At 41.8% G+C, this 17,469-nt stretch overlaps 1 protein-coding gene across 1 annotated transcript in view; it reads right to left on the bottom strand.

The window, feature by feature from the left end:
• TSHZ3 (teashirt zinc finger homeobox 3) overlaps positions 1-17,432 on the bottom strand; it is a 60,445-nt gene extending 43,013 nt beyond the window's left edge. Inside the window, exon 1 of the mRNA XM_048958901.1 lies at positions 17,320-17,432. Coding sequence (XP_048814858.1) covers positions 17,320-17,359 — 40 coding nt within the window. The 5' untranslated portion in view covers positions 17,360-17,432. The remainder of the gene's footprint in view (positions 1-17,319) is intronic.
• Between the last annotated feature and the right edge of the window lie 37 nt (positions 17,433-17,469).

The following is a 17,469-nucleotide window of genomic DNA, read 5'->3' as shown; positions in this document are numbered from 1 at the left end:
AGCGGTCCCCCAGTCTGTACGTACCTACATTACATCAGCAGTGAGCACTTGCACAGCGTGCAGTTACTGGCAAGGCAAATTCCCTACTCTGACACCACAGGTCTCAGTGAAAGCCCACTGAAGTCTGTACAAGAATGGTGTTTGAGTTCAACAGGCTTGCAGTGGGTCTTAGCAGGAGCAAAGACTGAAGCACCAGCTCCTGATTTCCTTTTAAGGATAGTCCATAGCAGCACAGGCTGCTCCACACCTTGGCTTCATGTGGCCAACAACTCAGGCCACGGAATGCCTTGAAGTGAAATAAATGATAGGAAACTCTCCAAGGCAAGTTAATGGCCACTGGCAGCAGAACACTTGACAACACTGCTGGGAAGTTTCTGACTGTCATAGCAGACTGCCAGGAAGGGTGCAGCAGGTGAGCCACCAGGGCACAGAACTGGATAGCCCTCTTGTGGTTCCTTCCACGCTGGTATCCCACACTTCTGCAGCATGCAAGCAGGGCCAAGAGAGGAGTTCAGACTCTCTGGCCCATATCATTTAAGATCATTTTCACTACCCTTAGCCTGCTTGAGCTACCTGTAACAGCTGTTGTAAAGCTATTTGTACTTAAGGCAACAGTGCTTGGTTCTGCTAAGCTGTTCTCAGACATGGCCCACCACATGCAGGCTCACAAGAGCCAGCAGGAAGCTTCTCCCCACGGGGCTGGACCAAGCCACTTCAGCTAAGTAACCAAATGCTGCTTCACACCAGGCTGATAGCATCATCTGAATACATTCTTCCAGTCCTTGCTACAAGGCATAACAAGTACCCCGTCACTGATTTTAACTATTTTGATTCCATTTATCAACATCCAGTAAATTAACTTTACAAAATTTCTCTGGGGCCTACAAAAAAAAAAAAAAGTTCTTGTATTACCCTAATGCAAATAAAAAGTTTTATTAATTAAAAACCTACCACCAGTGAATGCTGGGTAACAAAAGATGCTTTCCTTTGAGAAATGTTAAATACTTAGCGTTTTCACAACAACTGAGTGTAAGTTTCAAAAGGATGATAACTTTTTTTGCAATTTGTTTATTGCTTAATCATGAAGACCAGATTGAGTATTTGAGTCACACAATTTTGTGTTGCACACTCCTACAGCAAAAATGTGCTGTAAAATTTTATTTCTTTCTCCTTCATTCAGCTTATTGCTTGCCTGCCCGACTGCTTATTCAGCTAACCATCTCAAAATGAAACTCAATCACATTGCAAGATTTCACTACTGCTGGACTATTTTATACAGAAAATATATAAGCATGAGGAAATAATGCACCACTATTCTCATATATTACATCAGAGTATTTGCTAACTAATACAGATAGGAAGCATTTTATTGCAGGCCCAGAGCAAAAACAGAGGAAGACAAGGTATCCCGGGTAAATGATACATTTCAGCATATAAAAAACACTCCCACAGTGTTCGCTGTTTCAAGTTCTACCTTCTAATTTTCAAATACTCCTCCAACAAAATTTGCAACAAGTCAGATCCAGACAGTCCACTCAGTCTATGTCTCTCCATTTTATTCCCTACGTTACGGCAGCTATCAAAATTTGATTTATCATGACTAAATAAATTGCAACTGCAAGGTAAATATTGGGTTAACTACTAGGCAAAACATGTCTAGATGCAAAACAATGGCACAAAATACAAATAAATTAGTATAAATTCAGATATTTCTATTTTGAGTATCGTACAGTAGTTCAGATTTTCACCTATCAGACTATTTTCTTCTCCATGGCATGAGTCCTTTCTCTGACTCCTCCTGAAATCCAGTTCCTTTATACCTGAATTTCCCTGGGCATTAGAGTGAAAGCAGCATGCTGCCTGATGACTTGTATCTGATTATTCTGTGTCTTCAAGGCCATCTGGGTCCACTCTTGGACGATCATGTTTCATGACTTAGTCATCTCGTATCTATGACAGTAAGTTCATTATCCTTTACTTCAGCCTCCATGACAAGGTGCATATCCTAGAAAACATGTTAGGCTTTTCACACTTCATATTGTGTAAGTACATTCAAATGTATTTCATGCACAACATGGCTCAGACCCTAAAGGATGTTCACTCAGAGAATGTCAGGACATCTTCCAAGCTCCAGGCTTAGCTTGCAGATGTTTCTCATGCTGCTGACAAACTGAAAATTAGAGATAAGAAATATTTCTGTATCACTGCACAGCCTTGTAGGGTTTAGGAAACCCTAAAATCACTATGTGTATAAAAGATGGAACAGCAAGCTACACTGAGAGGAATAAAAAGGGCAACTAACCTTAAAAATGTGGAATAAGAAGTGTCTCATATTAGAAATCTTCTGAAGTAAGCACATATTCTCAATCCTTGAAGGAGATGATGCTCTCTAAAGACTGTCAGGAGTACCCTGGACCTCTTGCAGTAAGACGCGTAGCACTCACGAGTAAAACCAAAGAGCTCTACTGGAAGAGGGCAGAATACACAGGCATGTGCACTGAGAAGAAGTAAGCATTATAGGCCTAATCAGTGCAGTCAAGCATAAGGTATGGTTCAGCCAAGCAGGTTACCTGTATTTCCTTCAGGTATTTTTCTCAGTACCCAAATGTCATGTAACTCTGTGGTTCAAACTGATATACTATGCTTAATGCAGTGAGCTAAATACTGACAAATGCTTGATTATTGTTTGACTGTTTATTTTAAATTCTCTTTGCACATTCTTCCACCAGTTAAAGCAGAACAGTTTACTATCTGCTAAGATTCTAATGTTTGACATATTCTGTCCATTTTTCACTCCATATGAACAAAAAAGCAATTTAGCTTTGGCACACACTGTACCAAGGTATTTCAACTTCCCAAGCAGTTTCTTTCATGGAAATGCAAAATAAACCTGTGCTTGGGGAAGGGTGAGGAAGACTAGGACAGAAAAATCCTTTCATGGAGTCCAACCTCTTTCACTTGTGAATCAATAAATACTGAGAATGAGGAACAGCTATTCCAACTCTTCTCAAGAACACACATGGAAAAGAAACTAAGAAAAATCAGTGGGAAATGACACACCTAAATTTAATGAGCAGACGGAAAGAGATTATCATAATCATAAGGAACTTTTGTCTTTAATCAGCTATGAAATCACTATCAGATCAAACAGTAAGTTGCCTATATTCCAACACGCGGCCACCTATCCATACATCTCTTATCCAACATTTTATTGACTTCAGTACTATACATCCTCTTATTAGGATACCACTGCCACAGTTCTGCTACCAATAAATAAAACTGTGATCAGCAGATCAGAAATACTGTAAATACTAGAAAAGACAGTGGAGGTGCTGAAAAGGGGAAGCGGCAGTTTCACAACAAAGAAGGAAAAGGTTCTGTAGCCCTAAGCATATCGCCCTACGTGCAAGCAAGACTCCTCCACATTTATATAACATACAACAAGATGCTGCAGAAAACTCTGCATGCCTACACACAACCATCTACCTACCTGCCCTATACAGTCAGAGGGCCTATGCACCTATGACCAAAAAATATCAATAATATGTCAAACAGAATTATTACTTTTAGAAGAAAATCAGAATTTAACCCAATTAAAAAAATTACCTGCCAACAACTCTAGATAACATCCTGACTTCACACAGAAGTGCTATGCTATTAGCTATGAGTAACGCTGACCTTTTTCACACGATGTATGCAGGATATTCCTAAAGCTAATGCACACTACTATGCTTTCAGAGTGACTTCTCTATTTCTCACATAAATTTTGGTGATCACAAAGTTCGGGGGATTCACCAACATAAAATGTTCATCAGAGCTACAGATGTCTCTAAGCCATCTGAGCACACTGCAGTCCCAGCTTTCGGCTACCAGGATGGGAACTGCCATAGCTCCATACAGCAGATGTGTCATACCAGCACTCAGATGCTACGCTGTTTCCTTCTTAGCTGTGTTCTCCATTTCTAAGTAAATACTAGAAAGGTTATTTGTGAAATAGGGAAAGCAGAAAAAGTGATGTAAGCTACACACACTTAGCAGAGGAGCTGCTTTTGAAAGATTGCTGCAGAAAATTACACAAAGAATAAACCAAGGAATTATCCAGTGTGAAAGGGATGGGACGTGCAATAATGGTGCACAAGATCTTCATTCAGTTGTTTTTAATTCCCAGTATTTCATGACATACATCAAATTGTACTGATAATCAACACTGTTATTCGGTCTTGATGCTGAAAACAGTATTTCTGTTCCCGTGGCTGCACAAACTTGAAGTTTCTTTATCAGGTCCTAGCACTCAAGTGGAGTCAAGAAAAAGAGTAAAAGCAAAAGCAAAAAACGTCTCTGTTTCACTACTTACAAAATAGTAAAAAAAAAAAAAACAACCAACTACAGTTAGTGCAAGCAGTATACCTCAGCTCTACTGTGATTGGTATGTCCATGGACACCTCAGCTTCTGAATATGCACAAATTCCAAAGTATTTTTAATTTGTCTACATGAGTGTATTTTTAATTTTGTGCTTTGCCCACCCATCAAAAATATGACATTCCATTCTCACAGTGACTGCTCAGGGTACTCTGGCTTCAGAGACCCAGCTCTGCTCAACAGCAGTGTTCCAACTAATGCACGTACTTTGTGGCGTGGCAGCAGCACAAGCTCTTTTGCAAGCACTGGGTCAGCGATGCTCTCAACTACAAGCGCATCCCTACGTAAGCTTGCGCTGGTTCATGCTATGCCGAACCTCCTGCCAGGTAATCCAAACTCCAAGGAGTTGGAAATCGGGCTTGATAAAACCCTTTTTGTCATTTCAGCTAAAAGTAGTTGGACTGCTGGAAAAATTGGTTCAGGAATCAGCTCACAAGAGTCAGTTCTCCACATACCGACTGGAAATGAGAAAGTTACTCCTTAACACCTTCTGCGTGCTGAATGAAGAGCACTGCTCAGAATCGCCAAGCTTCACCTGCCTTTCAGATGGCAGAGCTCGAGCAACTCCGATAGCTGCTGCACAGGATGGCAAATGAGACAATACACTGAAAAGGTGGCCCAGAATGAAGAGACTGGATGAAAGCCATAGGACCTTCCCTGGACTGACTAACCGCACACTCCAGTAACTGCCAGTGAAGATAGTAATGCTGAAAGAGGCTTAGTGCAAGCATGCAAGAGATTTGTGACAGAAAGTTAGAACTCCATGTCAAGCCTTTCATGCAAACAATAAATATTACTTCTGCTCATAATCAGACTTTTCTCCAGCATCGTCTTTGAATGTTGAACCTTTTTCAATTAATTAAAAACTATGCACTGCAGAGTGCATATTTTATCAGCCCTCAGCTGCTTAAGTGTCTAGAAAAGACTAGGCAGTTTTTCTTTTTTCCAGGCAACCCAGAGCAAGTACTTGCAAGGGTCATATCTTTTTAATTATCTTTTCTCTCTTTGATTAATTATTCCGTCTGACAATAGCGTGTTTCTAATGCTATTCACCTGCCTTTGATGATTGACAACTTTTCTGTCTGATTCAAAGCAAACAGCTGCTGCCATGATTGCCTAGCAACCAGGATGTGATGGATGAGCCCCAAAGATGGATGGCTGCAATAAATCATGTCTCCAGCTATAAAACTGAAAAAAGGGATAAGAATAAAAGCGAACAAAAAACAAAACAAGGTTTCTTCCCATGAGTGCACTCAGCTCCTTACCAATTACACCTGAAATGGACTTTGTGTCTATTAATAGCAAAGTTTTCTAATCAGTAAGAATGCAATGATGCCATTTGTATCAAGGTGTGTTTACAATTGTTCCAGCAAATTGGCACTTGTACTTCAATTACCTACTGTGTTACACAAGTGCAGGGGTAGGAGATCAAAGTTTCACCTTCTGCTGCTGAAGACTTTATAGAAAATATTATGTTCGTGCAGATTTTTCTCAAGATGCTGGACTTTAATGAAGAACATAAACTTGAATTCTTCTTACTTTCGGCAGCTGACGGAGCACACCAAAAGCAAGCTGAACCAAACTGGAAGAAACAATAACAAACAGCAGATTTCTGAAAAACTCTTTTCTGTAAATTCTCTCCATAAAGTCCCTGATGGCTCAGTGAAACACATTACAACCTAAATGCTCCACATTGTTTATTAAATGTTGCTCTAATTCCCTCATGCTAGGCAGGCTTCCCGCACTCAGATTTCATGTGACAAGCAGCATTTCAAAAATACCATCTATCTGTGCAAATTCAAGGCTGATTCAGCAAAAAGCCACTCTCACCTAATTTTACCTACCACTCCTGTTTATGAGATTTTTGCACCATGTTCCGGGCAGGAAACATTCAATAGTTTGTCAACTTGGAACTAGTTTACCCAGGCTGCACACGGCACTCGCCCAGGGCCGCTTGTGAGCGAATGCCTCAGCACCTCCGCTTTTGGCACTGCTTGTCGGTGCAGCCGCTTTGTTGCTGGACTACCTCGCTACAATCGCTGCCTGCGCTTCCAGGTTAAGACCTAATTGCCAATATAAGGCTGCTTCCTTAATTCTTCCAGCAGGTGGGGGTGTCCTGGCTCCAGCAAAAGTGCTTCAAAAGGGGAAGCGACTGACCTCGGTATCTGTGTGGGCAGGCTGCCCACCTCCAGGCGCAGTCCGGACACCTGGCAGAGAATGCTAAGGTCCACAGATGCACAGCACTGAGGGAAGAGGGTGGATGGAAAAGAAAAATGTAAACGCTGAAATAATTACATTCTAGAACTTTGTTTTCTTGGCTATTGTGGGACCAAAGCATAGCCTATTAGCGAAAGGAAGCTGGGTTGTTTTAATCTGCTCACAAGCACATTTTACAGCATATTTTTATATTGGAACTGCCGATGTCTGACAATGCTGGGCTGGAACAGCCGCACTCCAGCTTATGTTTTAGTGTTATGTACGGCATGTAGCTGTATTCATGCAAAGACTGCCAGTATCTTTGCATGGGCCATAGCTTTGTCTACATTCTTTACAATTATTGAAATGCTCTCACTGAAAACTTAACTCTGTCTCTGCCTGCCCGTCTCCCTGTTATACAAACGCACACACATGCATACCCAGAAATCCAGCCACTAAAACAATTGTAAGGCACTCCTATAATGACTGGCTAGTATCTGGTAACAAACAATGAGAAAGCAAAGCCATCAATCAAAGCATGCACGTTGAGGCCTCCATTCTGTCCCAGCTCATCCGACTCTCAAGTTACAGCTTTACACGGCAAGTCTAAATAATATTCAAAATGATAAATGGCACTATAAGCCTGATATCCATCATCAATCTTTTTTTAAGGAACATCCATCTTCAATAATGCACGTTTGAATCATGTGAAACCAAGAGCTCCCAGATTCATTTACACAACCCCCAGCAAGCTGGTGCTGCTTGAATGATACGTGTCAGCCAGTTTTTCCCAACTGCCAAACTTAAAAAAAAAAAAAAAAAGAAAAAAAAAAAAAAGAAAAAAAAAAAGAGAGAAGGAAAGACAGGAGGGCAAGATCCTGAAGGGGGGGAGGAGTAGGGGGAGAAGAAAGGGAGCAGCATGAGGCAACCAACCAACACCGGGGAATGCACCCAACGTGAGCACAAGCGGCCCGGTCACCGCAGGCCCCGCGCAGCCCCGCAGCCACGCAGCCCCGGGCGTGCAGCCATCCCCGCGGCGCTGCCCCCGCACTGCTGGCGGGGCCGTGTGATAAATGACACGTGTCATTCTGTCAGGAGGGAAGGGTGGGTCCGTGATGGATGGCCCTGCTGAAAAGGAAATCGACTGTTTGGCACGGTGCGGCTATTCTCCGCCAGGATTTAGTTTCAGAACTCTAAAATGAAATCTACGATGTTTCAAGTGCACGGTGAGGGCAGGCTGATGGGCGGCCGGCGGAGCTGGGGCTCTGGGCTTTTGTTTTTGCCTTTTTCTTAATGCTAGCTTTCATACATATATATATCCTCTCTCTGCCCTTCGGATTTCAACAAAAACTGTTCCACTGACTGGAAACTGGAAAAGAACACACATATATCAAAGTCTTCAATAGTTATGATCCATGATAAAATTTAAATAGGTTGAGGTTTCTATTTTTATTTATTATTGGGGGGGGGGTGGGGGGGGAGGAATGGCATGCAGGCTTGACACAAAAGCAAGATAAAAATTAGCATGTTTGAAGTAATCGTCCCACAGCTTGACATCTGCATAGTAAATTTTAAAGGAAAAAAATGTGTCAGGCAGGCATGAGCTGTTCCCTCCCTCCCCCCCTCTTTCATTAGCTCACTGGCAGGGTGGCACTTCTGAACCTCATTACTGCAGGAGGATTTATGAAGCTGAACCCAATGGCAAAGAAAAGGCATCTGTCAATAATTGTAGGGAGCTGCACTCACAGCTTTGAAATCTCATTAAGTATGCAGTTATCAGGCATAAAGATCAAAAACATTACTCAACTCCGACAGAATCTTATGGAGGAACATTAATTAGCAACAGGCCTACAGTACAAAAAAAAAAAAAAAAAAAAAAAAAAAAAACAGACTTCCTCTCACACCTGCCCAACCCACAAACCAAAAGAAACACTCCCCCTCCCTGCAGAAAAAAATAATTCCCAGCATCTGAGACTGATCAAGTACATGAAACAAGAGAGAGAAAAAAAAAAAATCAGTTGAGACAGTCTTGGCGGTGAAGAGAGAAAAGGAAGAAGCTGTCAAAGTTGAGAAGGATGTCAGCACTGGCCCTGATTACAAGGGCCTATACAGTTCCCAGGCCTTTTATCATCCCTGCCATCAAAAACAGACTCTGTGTCACAGATGGATGACTGATGGCTGCCAGTCTCGAACGGCCTCGCCAAGCCTACAGGAGGCCCCTGCTGAGATCTGGCCCTCCAGCAACAGGCTTGACCTAGCAGGAAAAGGACTTCAGGCAGCAAGCCCAGTCCCAGAGATACTCAAAAACAGCACCCTGTTCTGTTCTTCCTTAGAGCAATCCAGCGAGAGGTTGGTTGGGGTTTGTTTGTTCAGCTTACAGAAGTTAAATGTAATACTTCTGCTCTCCATGCGAGGACTATGCATTATTCGAAAATTACACTAGCAAAAAAATAATAATAAATCTTTCCTTTGTCCACACTAAATGGATATTTCTAATTTTCTTTCCAGTTTTACCATGATTTGCACACTCAATTGCTTAGAAAATACAGGAGAGTAACATATAAATTTGGGGGGAAACATACAAATTCATAGATGAAGCTGGCTCATAAAACCAAGTGACCTTTGCAGCATTAAGTATGGTGTGCAACTAACTAAGAACTATGGCCATATTAGCATTTTTTGTTTCAGAACTGGGGATATCAACCACACAGCTTAACCCATTGCACACATTTTTTTCATTTCCTCCCTATCAAAAACTGTGTTTGCAAACAATAACTCATAGCTACTTGCTAGAAAAAAAAAATGGGGGGGGGGGGGGGAACATCCTTTTCTTTTACAGTCTTTTTCCCACTTGGGACCATGCCTGAGAAACTCCCTCTCTAGTTACATGCTACCCTTCATACTTTTTATTTTTCCCATAATTTTGCACCACAAAGCAGCCTCCAGTTATACAACTCCACTTCTGTGTTATTTACTACATACTGGATTTTAATACAGTGTACAAGTTCATCTCTTATTTCATGAGATAGACGGTGATATTTGCATGTCACTTGTAGCAACGCTGAAGAGTGGCTTCTTAATGAACTACAACCTTAATGGAGTACACTCAGAAATACGTGCGCGCTCAGATAAGACAACCTGCCAGTCAGAATCTTTTCATTATCTAAAATTCATGCGTTTACTACGTAATGTGCTTTAAAGTAAATATTACCACTGACAAAGCGGAGGTTCCGTTCCAAATGAGATTTTTAAAAGAATTTTAAATAAAGTGTTACAATAAGGTGTTTACATTTTTTCCTATGCTTACCATATTACTTTTATTATGTGTAGCATCAAAGTGATTATAGCAATTACATCTAACAGAATTAATTATAGAACATCCCATCATTCCTAAATACATAATGCATTAGAGGTAAGGCAAAGAAAGAAAACATCTTGACTGTAGTGACTATTGTTGGAATATATATATTTTTTTCCTCTGAGCATAAAGGCAAAGCAGAAGTAGAAAAAATGGTATAAAACAGGTAGGGTAACGCGTTTCAAATGTAAACTCCAGAAACCTGAACATAAAGGCAGTACTGTACCTAATAGAGATGCTAACCTGCACAGAGCCACACTAGCACAAATACCCATGTAAAATCCATTCAAGTTTTTCAATCATGAAATATGGAAACTAGCCAATTCACCTAACCGGTGTGTTAGTACATAAAGACAGGAGTGTATGGGTGAAAGAGTTACAAGCCTTTACGTATGCAAAATAAATTCACTCAAAGCTTCATTAATATTAATTTAAATTCAGAACCCATTTACATTAAATTGTTCATTAAAAATTGCCTATTTTATGCAACATGCATTCTGCAAAGAACACATAAGAAACTGAAACAGAGGGCTCAATTTAATGATGGAAATATCAAAAGTAAATGAATTTGAATCATTCCAAACGAATAATAAACCAGCCCTCTCCCCTGCACTAATGTGTCCAGTTTGGCAGGAGCCTGGGAAGGGCACGAGAGCTGCCCCGCTCCCCGCTCACCAGGGCTTGCTCAGCGCCCTTCTGACCTCTGTACCACCACAGAGCCTCGCGAAAAGGAGAATTATTTATGGACAGGCACTCCCATAAAAACGTTAACTAATTGCAAGTGCACTGAATCACTTCGGAACTTGTATTTATTCCAACCAATGTCAAGTTTGGCTTCGCTGCTTACAAATAATCCCTCGCATGAAAAGAATGGGAGGTGAGTGGTGAGGCAAGCTGGGAAGGAAGAGTTCTTCGTTTGGTGAACTCCCACACCAACAAATACAGTGAGCTTAGCGATTCCCAACAGCTGTTCTGAATGAAGAAGAGAGAGTCATAATTAATAACATGTGTCCTGACAGAATTAATTAATAATTTATAATTAAGTCTAAAATATGAACTTAGATTATTCTTGAGGAGTTGCACCTTTACTGTCCGCCCAAGGCAGGTAATGGAACTGGTGAAGGGCTTGCAGATATTTTATGCTCTTCCAGCAACTCCTTCCCCACTCTCCCTGTGCCCCTGGGGAAAAAGCCTTTGAACATTTCCTAAAAAATATCTTAAAGTTGATTCTTGCACTGAGAACTGTTTCAGTTCTGCAGGCTGTCTCTCTATTGAGATAACCAGAATACCTCTCAGCAGCAAGATCAGGGAAATTCAGGAGAATTAAATCTCACAGCCTCAAATTAAGCTCTACTTACTCAAATCTTACAGTTCTTTTTATGGAAACGGTAACAAACAATTTCAAGCCCTTAACAATGTTCTATCCTGCATCATTATACTTAAGAAAACCACTACACAGTCTCTCATGAACTATGCTTTAAATCCTTTGAGCCAATTTTTACGCATTTTTTAAAATACCGAAATCAAGAGAAATCAATTGGATTTTTTTCTCAGTCCTCCTGCTTTAGGTAATGACAATAACAAATGCAACACAGCCATTGTTTAGTGGGATTTTTAAAATTAATTTAATGTCTAACTGCAAATGCTGGAAACTAGAATTAATCTGTCTGGATAAAAAAAGGCTTACAGACATTTAAATGCATGTATCGGGACACTTTATCAACCTAACATAAAATTGTCATCTTATCTTATTATATGACTATTTTATGCATGTGTCAAAGAATTTAAAAATGAATGCCTGTCTATTCAGTCTAATTACAACTGCATATTATCTGTCTGGATGTACCAGTCCATATCATTGTTACCAAATACAATATATTGTATTCACCTTTCATTTTTAACTCGAAGCTGATAAACCACAATTTGGGCGTAACCAAATTAAAAAAAAAAAACAAAAAACAAAAAACAACAAACCCACACACAGGAAAAAAAAAAAATCACATTCAGACACCTGAGGTGGATTGTTTGGTAAACGATGCTGAAGTATTGCACAGATAAGATAACCCACGATCACTCTGGAACTGTTATTTTCGGTATTGTATCATAGCCATACACACACACACTTGACAACGCAACGCTTCAGGCATCTTAATGCTTCATCTCCTAGCTGTACCTTGTAAATAGGGCTTTATTAAAATTTGACAATCGATATCTGGATTCGCCAGGAAGCAGTCCTGACACTGGATTAAAATATGGATTACCATATCGTAAAGCCAGTAGCTACAAGGCTTGCTCTGAAAGATAACACGTAAGGTTACTTCACGTTCCGGCAAAACCTTCCTTCTCCTTCCCCATCCAGCACCATGAGTTTGCACATAAGTGTGCACACAGCACACTCCAAAATGTTGACACACTTCAGCCCAAAGGTGCTCTTTTCTCTATGGTTCCCACTAATCCTGGAAGCAGCACTGACAAAAAAGGAACCACTCTAATCCTGCTAACTCACCCTAGCTTCACTGCATTTCCCATAACCCTGCAGCAGTCACAATTCATTCTAATCACTTTACAAAACAATCTTTAGTAAAAAGAGGAAAAATGCAGACTTGTAAGCCAATTTAAGAAATAACTGCTGATACATCAGTTATTGACTATTTCACTCCTGCTCATGATAGTGCTTAAGGCAAAACTGAGAACAAAATGACAACATCAACCGCACGCAATAAACTGTGGCCCAGGAGAGCACTGAAGCCCTAATTGACAGCTGTCAAGCTAATGGGAGAAATGGCAGCTGATTCTGGAAAATTCTGTTTTCCAGACAGATATTCAGTGGAATCTATCAGGCCTTTTTATATTTATGCCCCTTTCTCTCTCTCTTTTTTTTTTTTTTTTTTTTTTTTTGCATTGTTCCTCACACTTTGCTGAAAAAAAAAAAAAAAAAAAAAAAAAAAAAAGAAGAAGAAGAGGACAGCCATAACTAATCATTTTGTCAGCTTGCTGCTAGGAAGAATCTCTGTCCAACAGAGAAATATGTGGCAGGTTTGGAGGCAAATAACGCACCAAGGGCTGACGCTGCAAGTACCTTTATAGGTAGTCTACTTTATCGCTACATTTACTTTTGGGGTATGTATGTAGTGGCAAGCAATTCCCATAAATTAGAGAAAGCATTCAACTTCCTGAACTCGGAGCTGCCTGGAAATGTGGCTGCACAACCTTCGTGCCAGCTCACAACTGTACTCCTGCAGCGCTCTCCTGGCCTCGCTTTGGAGGCGCTGATAAACTGCGAGGAGCCCTGAAGTCTGCGAGAAGTGGCAGCGCTCTGCAGCTCTCAGAAAGCGCTGCCATGGATTCCACTGTTCACCCCGACCGCCTGCTCCCTGTGGACGTAAGCACTGAAGTTGGCAGCAGCCTAAGAAGTGCGCACATATCTCTAAGGTTTAAACCATGCTGTGTTAAAAAAGAAAACAAAAAAAGAAAAAGAAAGAAAGAAGCAAAAAAAAAAAAAAAGTTTGTTTGTTTTTCCAGAGGGTTGAAACTCAGTGTCATTGTCTGGGCCTAAAATGCTATAATTGTTTCATTCAAAAAAAAATAAAAGTCCGTTTCCAACAAATCCTCAGTTTCCAGTCCCCCTTTAAAAGAGCTAAATATGTATACAGAATATGTATTAAGTCATTTCTGTCAATAGGAAGTACATTTTCTTGATCTTTTAAATAGATAGGTTTCTAAAAAAGCTATGAGTGAAAGCTATAATTTAAGGGCACATAATTACTATTTGCACGAACAAGACTAGCCTCTATTAATGCAGTACCTCAGCTTTGCTAGCCAATCGTCTCTAACTAATAAATATTTTCTTCCTTCTGCCTTAAATGACAGCAGCCATCGGAGCAGCAATTCTGATCACTCCCTCACTTTACCAGGTGTGAAAGAGCACTGCGACACCTGACTTCTCCCCCAAATTTATCTACAATATTCACCTGAGCCTCAGAGCAAACAAACTGAAATTATCATTTTTACAGATTCTTGATTCTCAGAGACAGCTTTAGTCTTCTACAGTGTGGTGTTAACACTTGGGCTAGACATAAAGAATTTGTGCACCTGTCTGTTATGTCTGCAAGCTCTGTGCTGCTGAGAGTTCTTTGTTGTTGTTATTCTACTCCAGACCATTAAAAGGGCCCTAATTCCTATGACATGATTATCCAGGTACCAAAGCCCATTTGTCACCTGCAGCAGAAAATTGAGTTAATGCACAACTAAAGGCAACCAGGACTGTGTAATATCAACTTGATTACATCAAACTAGCTGCAAACCTAATTCTGCTGGATGACACTGCGTGGAGCTTGTCATCTCCAATCATTAAAGCTGTCAGGAATCCATCAGGTTTACAGCTAATTAGGTGAACACTAATGAAGCTGGCAAAACAACTTTTCTTTTTTTATGGCTGAGCGGACCTTTCAGTTTGGAGAAAAAAAATTCTCGAGTATTCTCAAGGTTGCTGGGGACTGGATTTCCTGAGTTACCAATCAGCAGACATCTTTAATTCTCCCCCCTCCACCACCTTTTTTTCCCTCTCAGTACCAAGCAATCAATTTGTCATCACTCTCAGTATGCCACAAAAGCAGTCATGAACCTTATAACTCGCAGTTCTGAAGCCAAAAAGAAGGGGGAAAAAAAAAAGTAAGTTTCTTCTGTCTTAAAATAAAACCCCTCGTACAGCTCACTTATTTATCTTCATGCACTTATCAACAGCATAAATGTTCTTGTTTTTTCACTCTTCTCAAATAAGTAGCCCTTCAGTCATTCTACATCCCCCATATCCATTAGGCAGAGGCATTTTGATAAAGTAAAGCCAAAGCTAGTGTATGGGAAAGAATGAAAGCACTCACTCTGCCAACTTCTGATTGACCATTAAGCTATTGATGAATGTGCCTGTCAGGAGAGAGACAATTAAATCAAATATGAAACAAAGTCGTTTTGACGGGTCATTTTGATAGAGCAAAACCATTCTTCCATCTCCTATTAGTCCTGCAGTCAAGTTTTTGTAATGAATATTTCTTAACTAACCTGTTATTTCTTTGCTGTTTTTAACGTGTTGGGGAGGAAAAAAAAAAAAAAAAAAAAAAAGGCAGCAGCAGCTTTTGCTGCTATTAGAAAAAGTAACATTTCCAATGTGACCAATAAAGCAGCATTTCAGTTGGAAGCAATTATACACAATACTAAATGTTTAATGTTGCTATCAAAAAGCTAAAAGTTTAAAGAGATTACACTTCTGCTAAATATGAAAGACCACACATCATGGATGATTCATTTGAGAAAGGAGGAAGAGACGGGAAGTAGAAGAGAGAGGAATAAAGGTACCTCGGAATGCTTCTGTAGTGCAGAAGCATTTTCTCCCAGCCTACAGAAAGCCCAGCGTAAAGCACCGCTGTTTGGAGAACAAGCCAAGCACTTGGAAGAGCTAGAATTCACAGAACCAAGCTAACGTTACAAAACAGAAATTTCCAAATACTAGAAAAAGTTCACCTTTTTAATTAATTTGACAAGCGTCACTCGATAACATGGTTGATAAATTAAAAACATTAAGCACTTGGCTAAGATATTATTTGCTAGATCGTATCACTATCGGACTTGCAAACTTCAGAAACTTTCTAACTGTTAGTACAGGGAACTGGGCTGCCAGAAAGCACACTTTTCTATGCTAGAAGTACCAGATGAAGACAGGTACTCCAGAGAAGAGAAGACGGGAAGCGAGGACAGCCACTCACAGTTTGGGGTGCTCCTTGCCTCTCTTGCTGCTTACTGAACTCAGAGAGCACTGCTCACAGAACTTGTCAGCAGCCCTGCCGTGCTTCCCAGCACACCGCTCCAAGAACAGCCCACTCCTGGAGCTCCGGGCTCCCTGCCTGAGGAGGCCACAAGCCCAACGACAGCCCCGCCACTGCCACTGCAGCTACCAGACCTAGCACCAGACCCAGACACCTACATGGCCAGGCTCCAGGTGCAGGTACGGTGTCACCTGCGGTCCCCAGGCCTGGCAGGCTGTCCTGACGGTGTGGCACGGCCGCCACGAGTTGCACTGACAGGGAGCTGACAGGCCACGTGTGACGTCACCCAGCCTGGCGTTACCATGGCAAGTGATTTATTGATGTTTATCGGGAATGAATAGATCAAAGGCAGCCAGATGACAGGCGATCAATCAGCCATCAAATCAAGGATGGCAACAGGCCAAGGAAACCTTTTCCAGCCCACATATCCCCAGCTAAGGATTATTGTAAAATTATGTTTGTTTGGTTGGTTTTTTTACTCTTTTCAATTCATCTTTTCCAGAAAACGTTCCATAAGTTTAACAGGAGTTGACATTTCTGGCAGAAGGAAAGCAAAACAAACTAACAAAAAGCCTCATCAGGACAAAGCCCTAAAAAGTATTTCTGAAAAAAAACAAAAAAACAAACAAACAAAAAAAACCAAACCAAGAAATGGAGGAAGTTGTAAAAGCACTATCAGAAACACTCGCCAGTCATTTGACAATGCACAGATTCCACCCCCCCCCCCCTTTTTTTTTTTTTTTTTTTTTTTTTTTTTTTACTTTTTTTTTTTTTTTTTTTACTTTGGTTTCCTTTGCAGCCTCTCATCTGGGCTCATAAAGAACGAATCATTGAGATTAGCAGAGGAGCGCCCAAGGACGTGGCCGGCCCATGGCTGAGGCTGTCCGGCCCGCAGCTGCACAGCAGCATCAGAGACAAGAGCAGAGAGTAAAAGTTGGGCGGAGGACCCCACTCAAGGCGCGGAGCTCCAACTCACACCGCCGGGCTCCCGAGCCACCTCGTCTCCACCACTTCATTCACACAAGCCGTGCAGTTATACACATGCTATCTTCTTTTACAGAAAAATAAAATACAGTATTTTGGCTGCCTTTCGCAAATCATTTTTCTGAGAGAGAAGGGGATGAAGAAGAATGGAAGCAAAGTAGGTGCCAAAGTACGGGCTGGAAGCGGACAGCACTGGGCTCCTTCCCCCAGTGCCGGCAGCCAGACATCCCTACGCGTGCACAGCCCTGCCCGCATCGCGGCTGCCGGCAGCCGGCGGGCAGAGTTGGGGACGCAGCGAAGTGGGTACCAAAGTGCTTCCACGCGCCTCCACCCCTGCAGCCCCAAGGCAAAAAAAAAAAAAAGAAAAAAAGAAAGAAAGAAAATACCCTCCCCCCCACCCCCCTCCGCTGCCGAGCCGTCAGACCGAGAGTTCCTCCGCAAAGCCGGGCGTGCAACGTGCGAACGGGGCCGCGGCGGGGACGGAGGGGAGAGCCGAGCGGAGACGGCGGCTCCGTACCGCACCGCACCGTACCGTTCCGTACCTGCTGCGCGCCGGGGCGCCTGCTGCTTCCTCCTCGGCATGCTGCGGGCGGCGGGGGGGGCTGCCTCGGCGCGGGGGTGGGAAGAGTTGCTTTAGCCCCAGAGATCCGCTGCGCTGCTCCAGTCTCGGCTCGAGGGCTGGGTCGGGGATA

The sequence above is a fragment of the Lagopus muta genome, chromosome 12 (assembly GCF_023343835.1).
Source record: "Lagopus muta isolate bLagMut1 chromosome 12, bLagMut1 primary, whole genome shotgun sequence".
Classification (NCBI taxonomy): domain Eukaryota; kingdom Metazoa; phylum Chordata; class Aves; order Galliformes; family Phasianidae; genus Lagopus; species Lagopus muta.
Note: the sequence above shows the minus strand (reverse complement) of the source record. Positions and strands in the feature narration are given on the sequence as shown.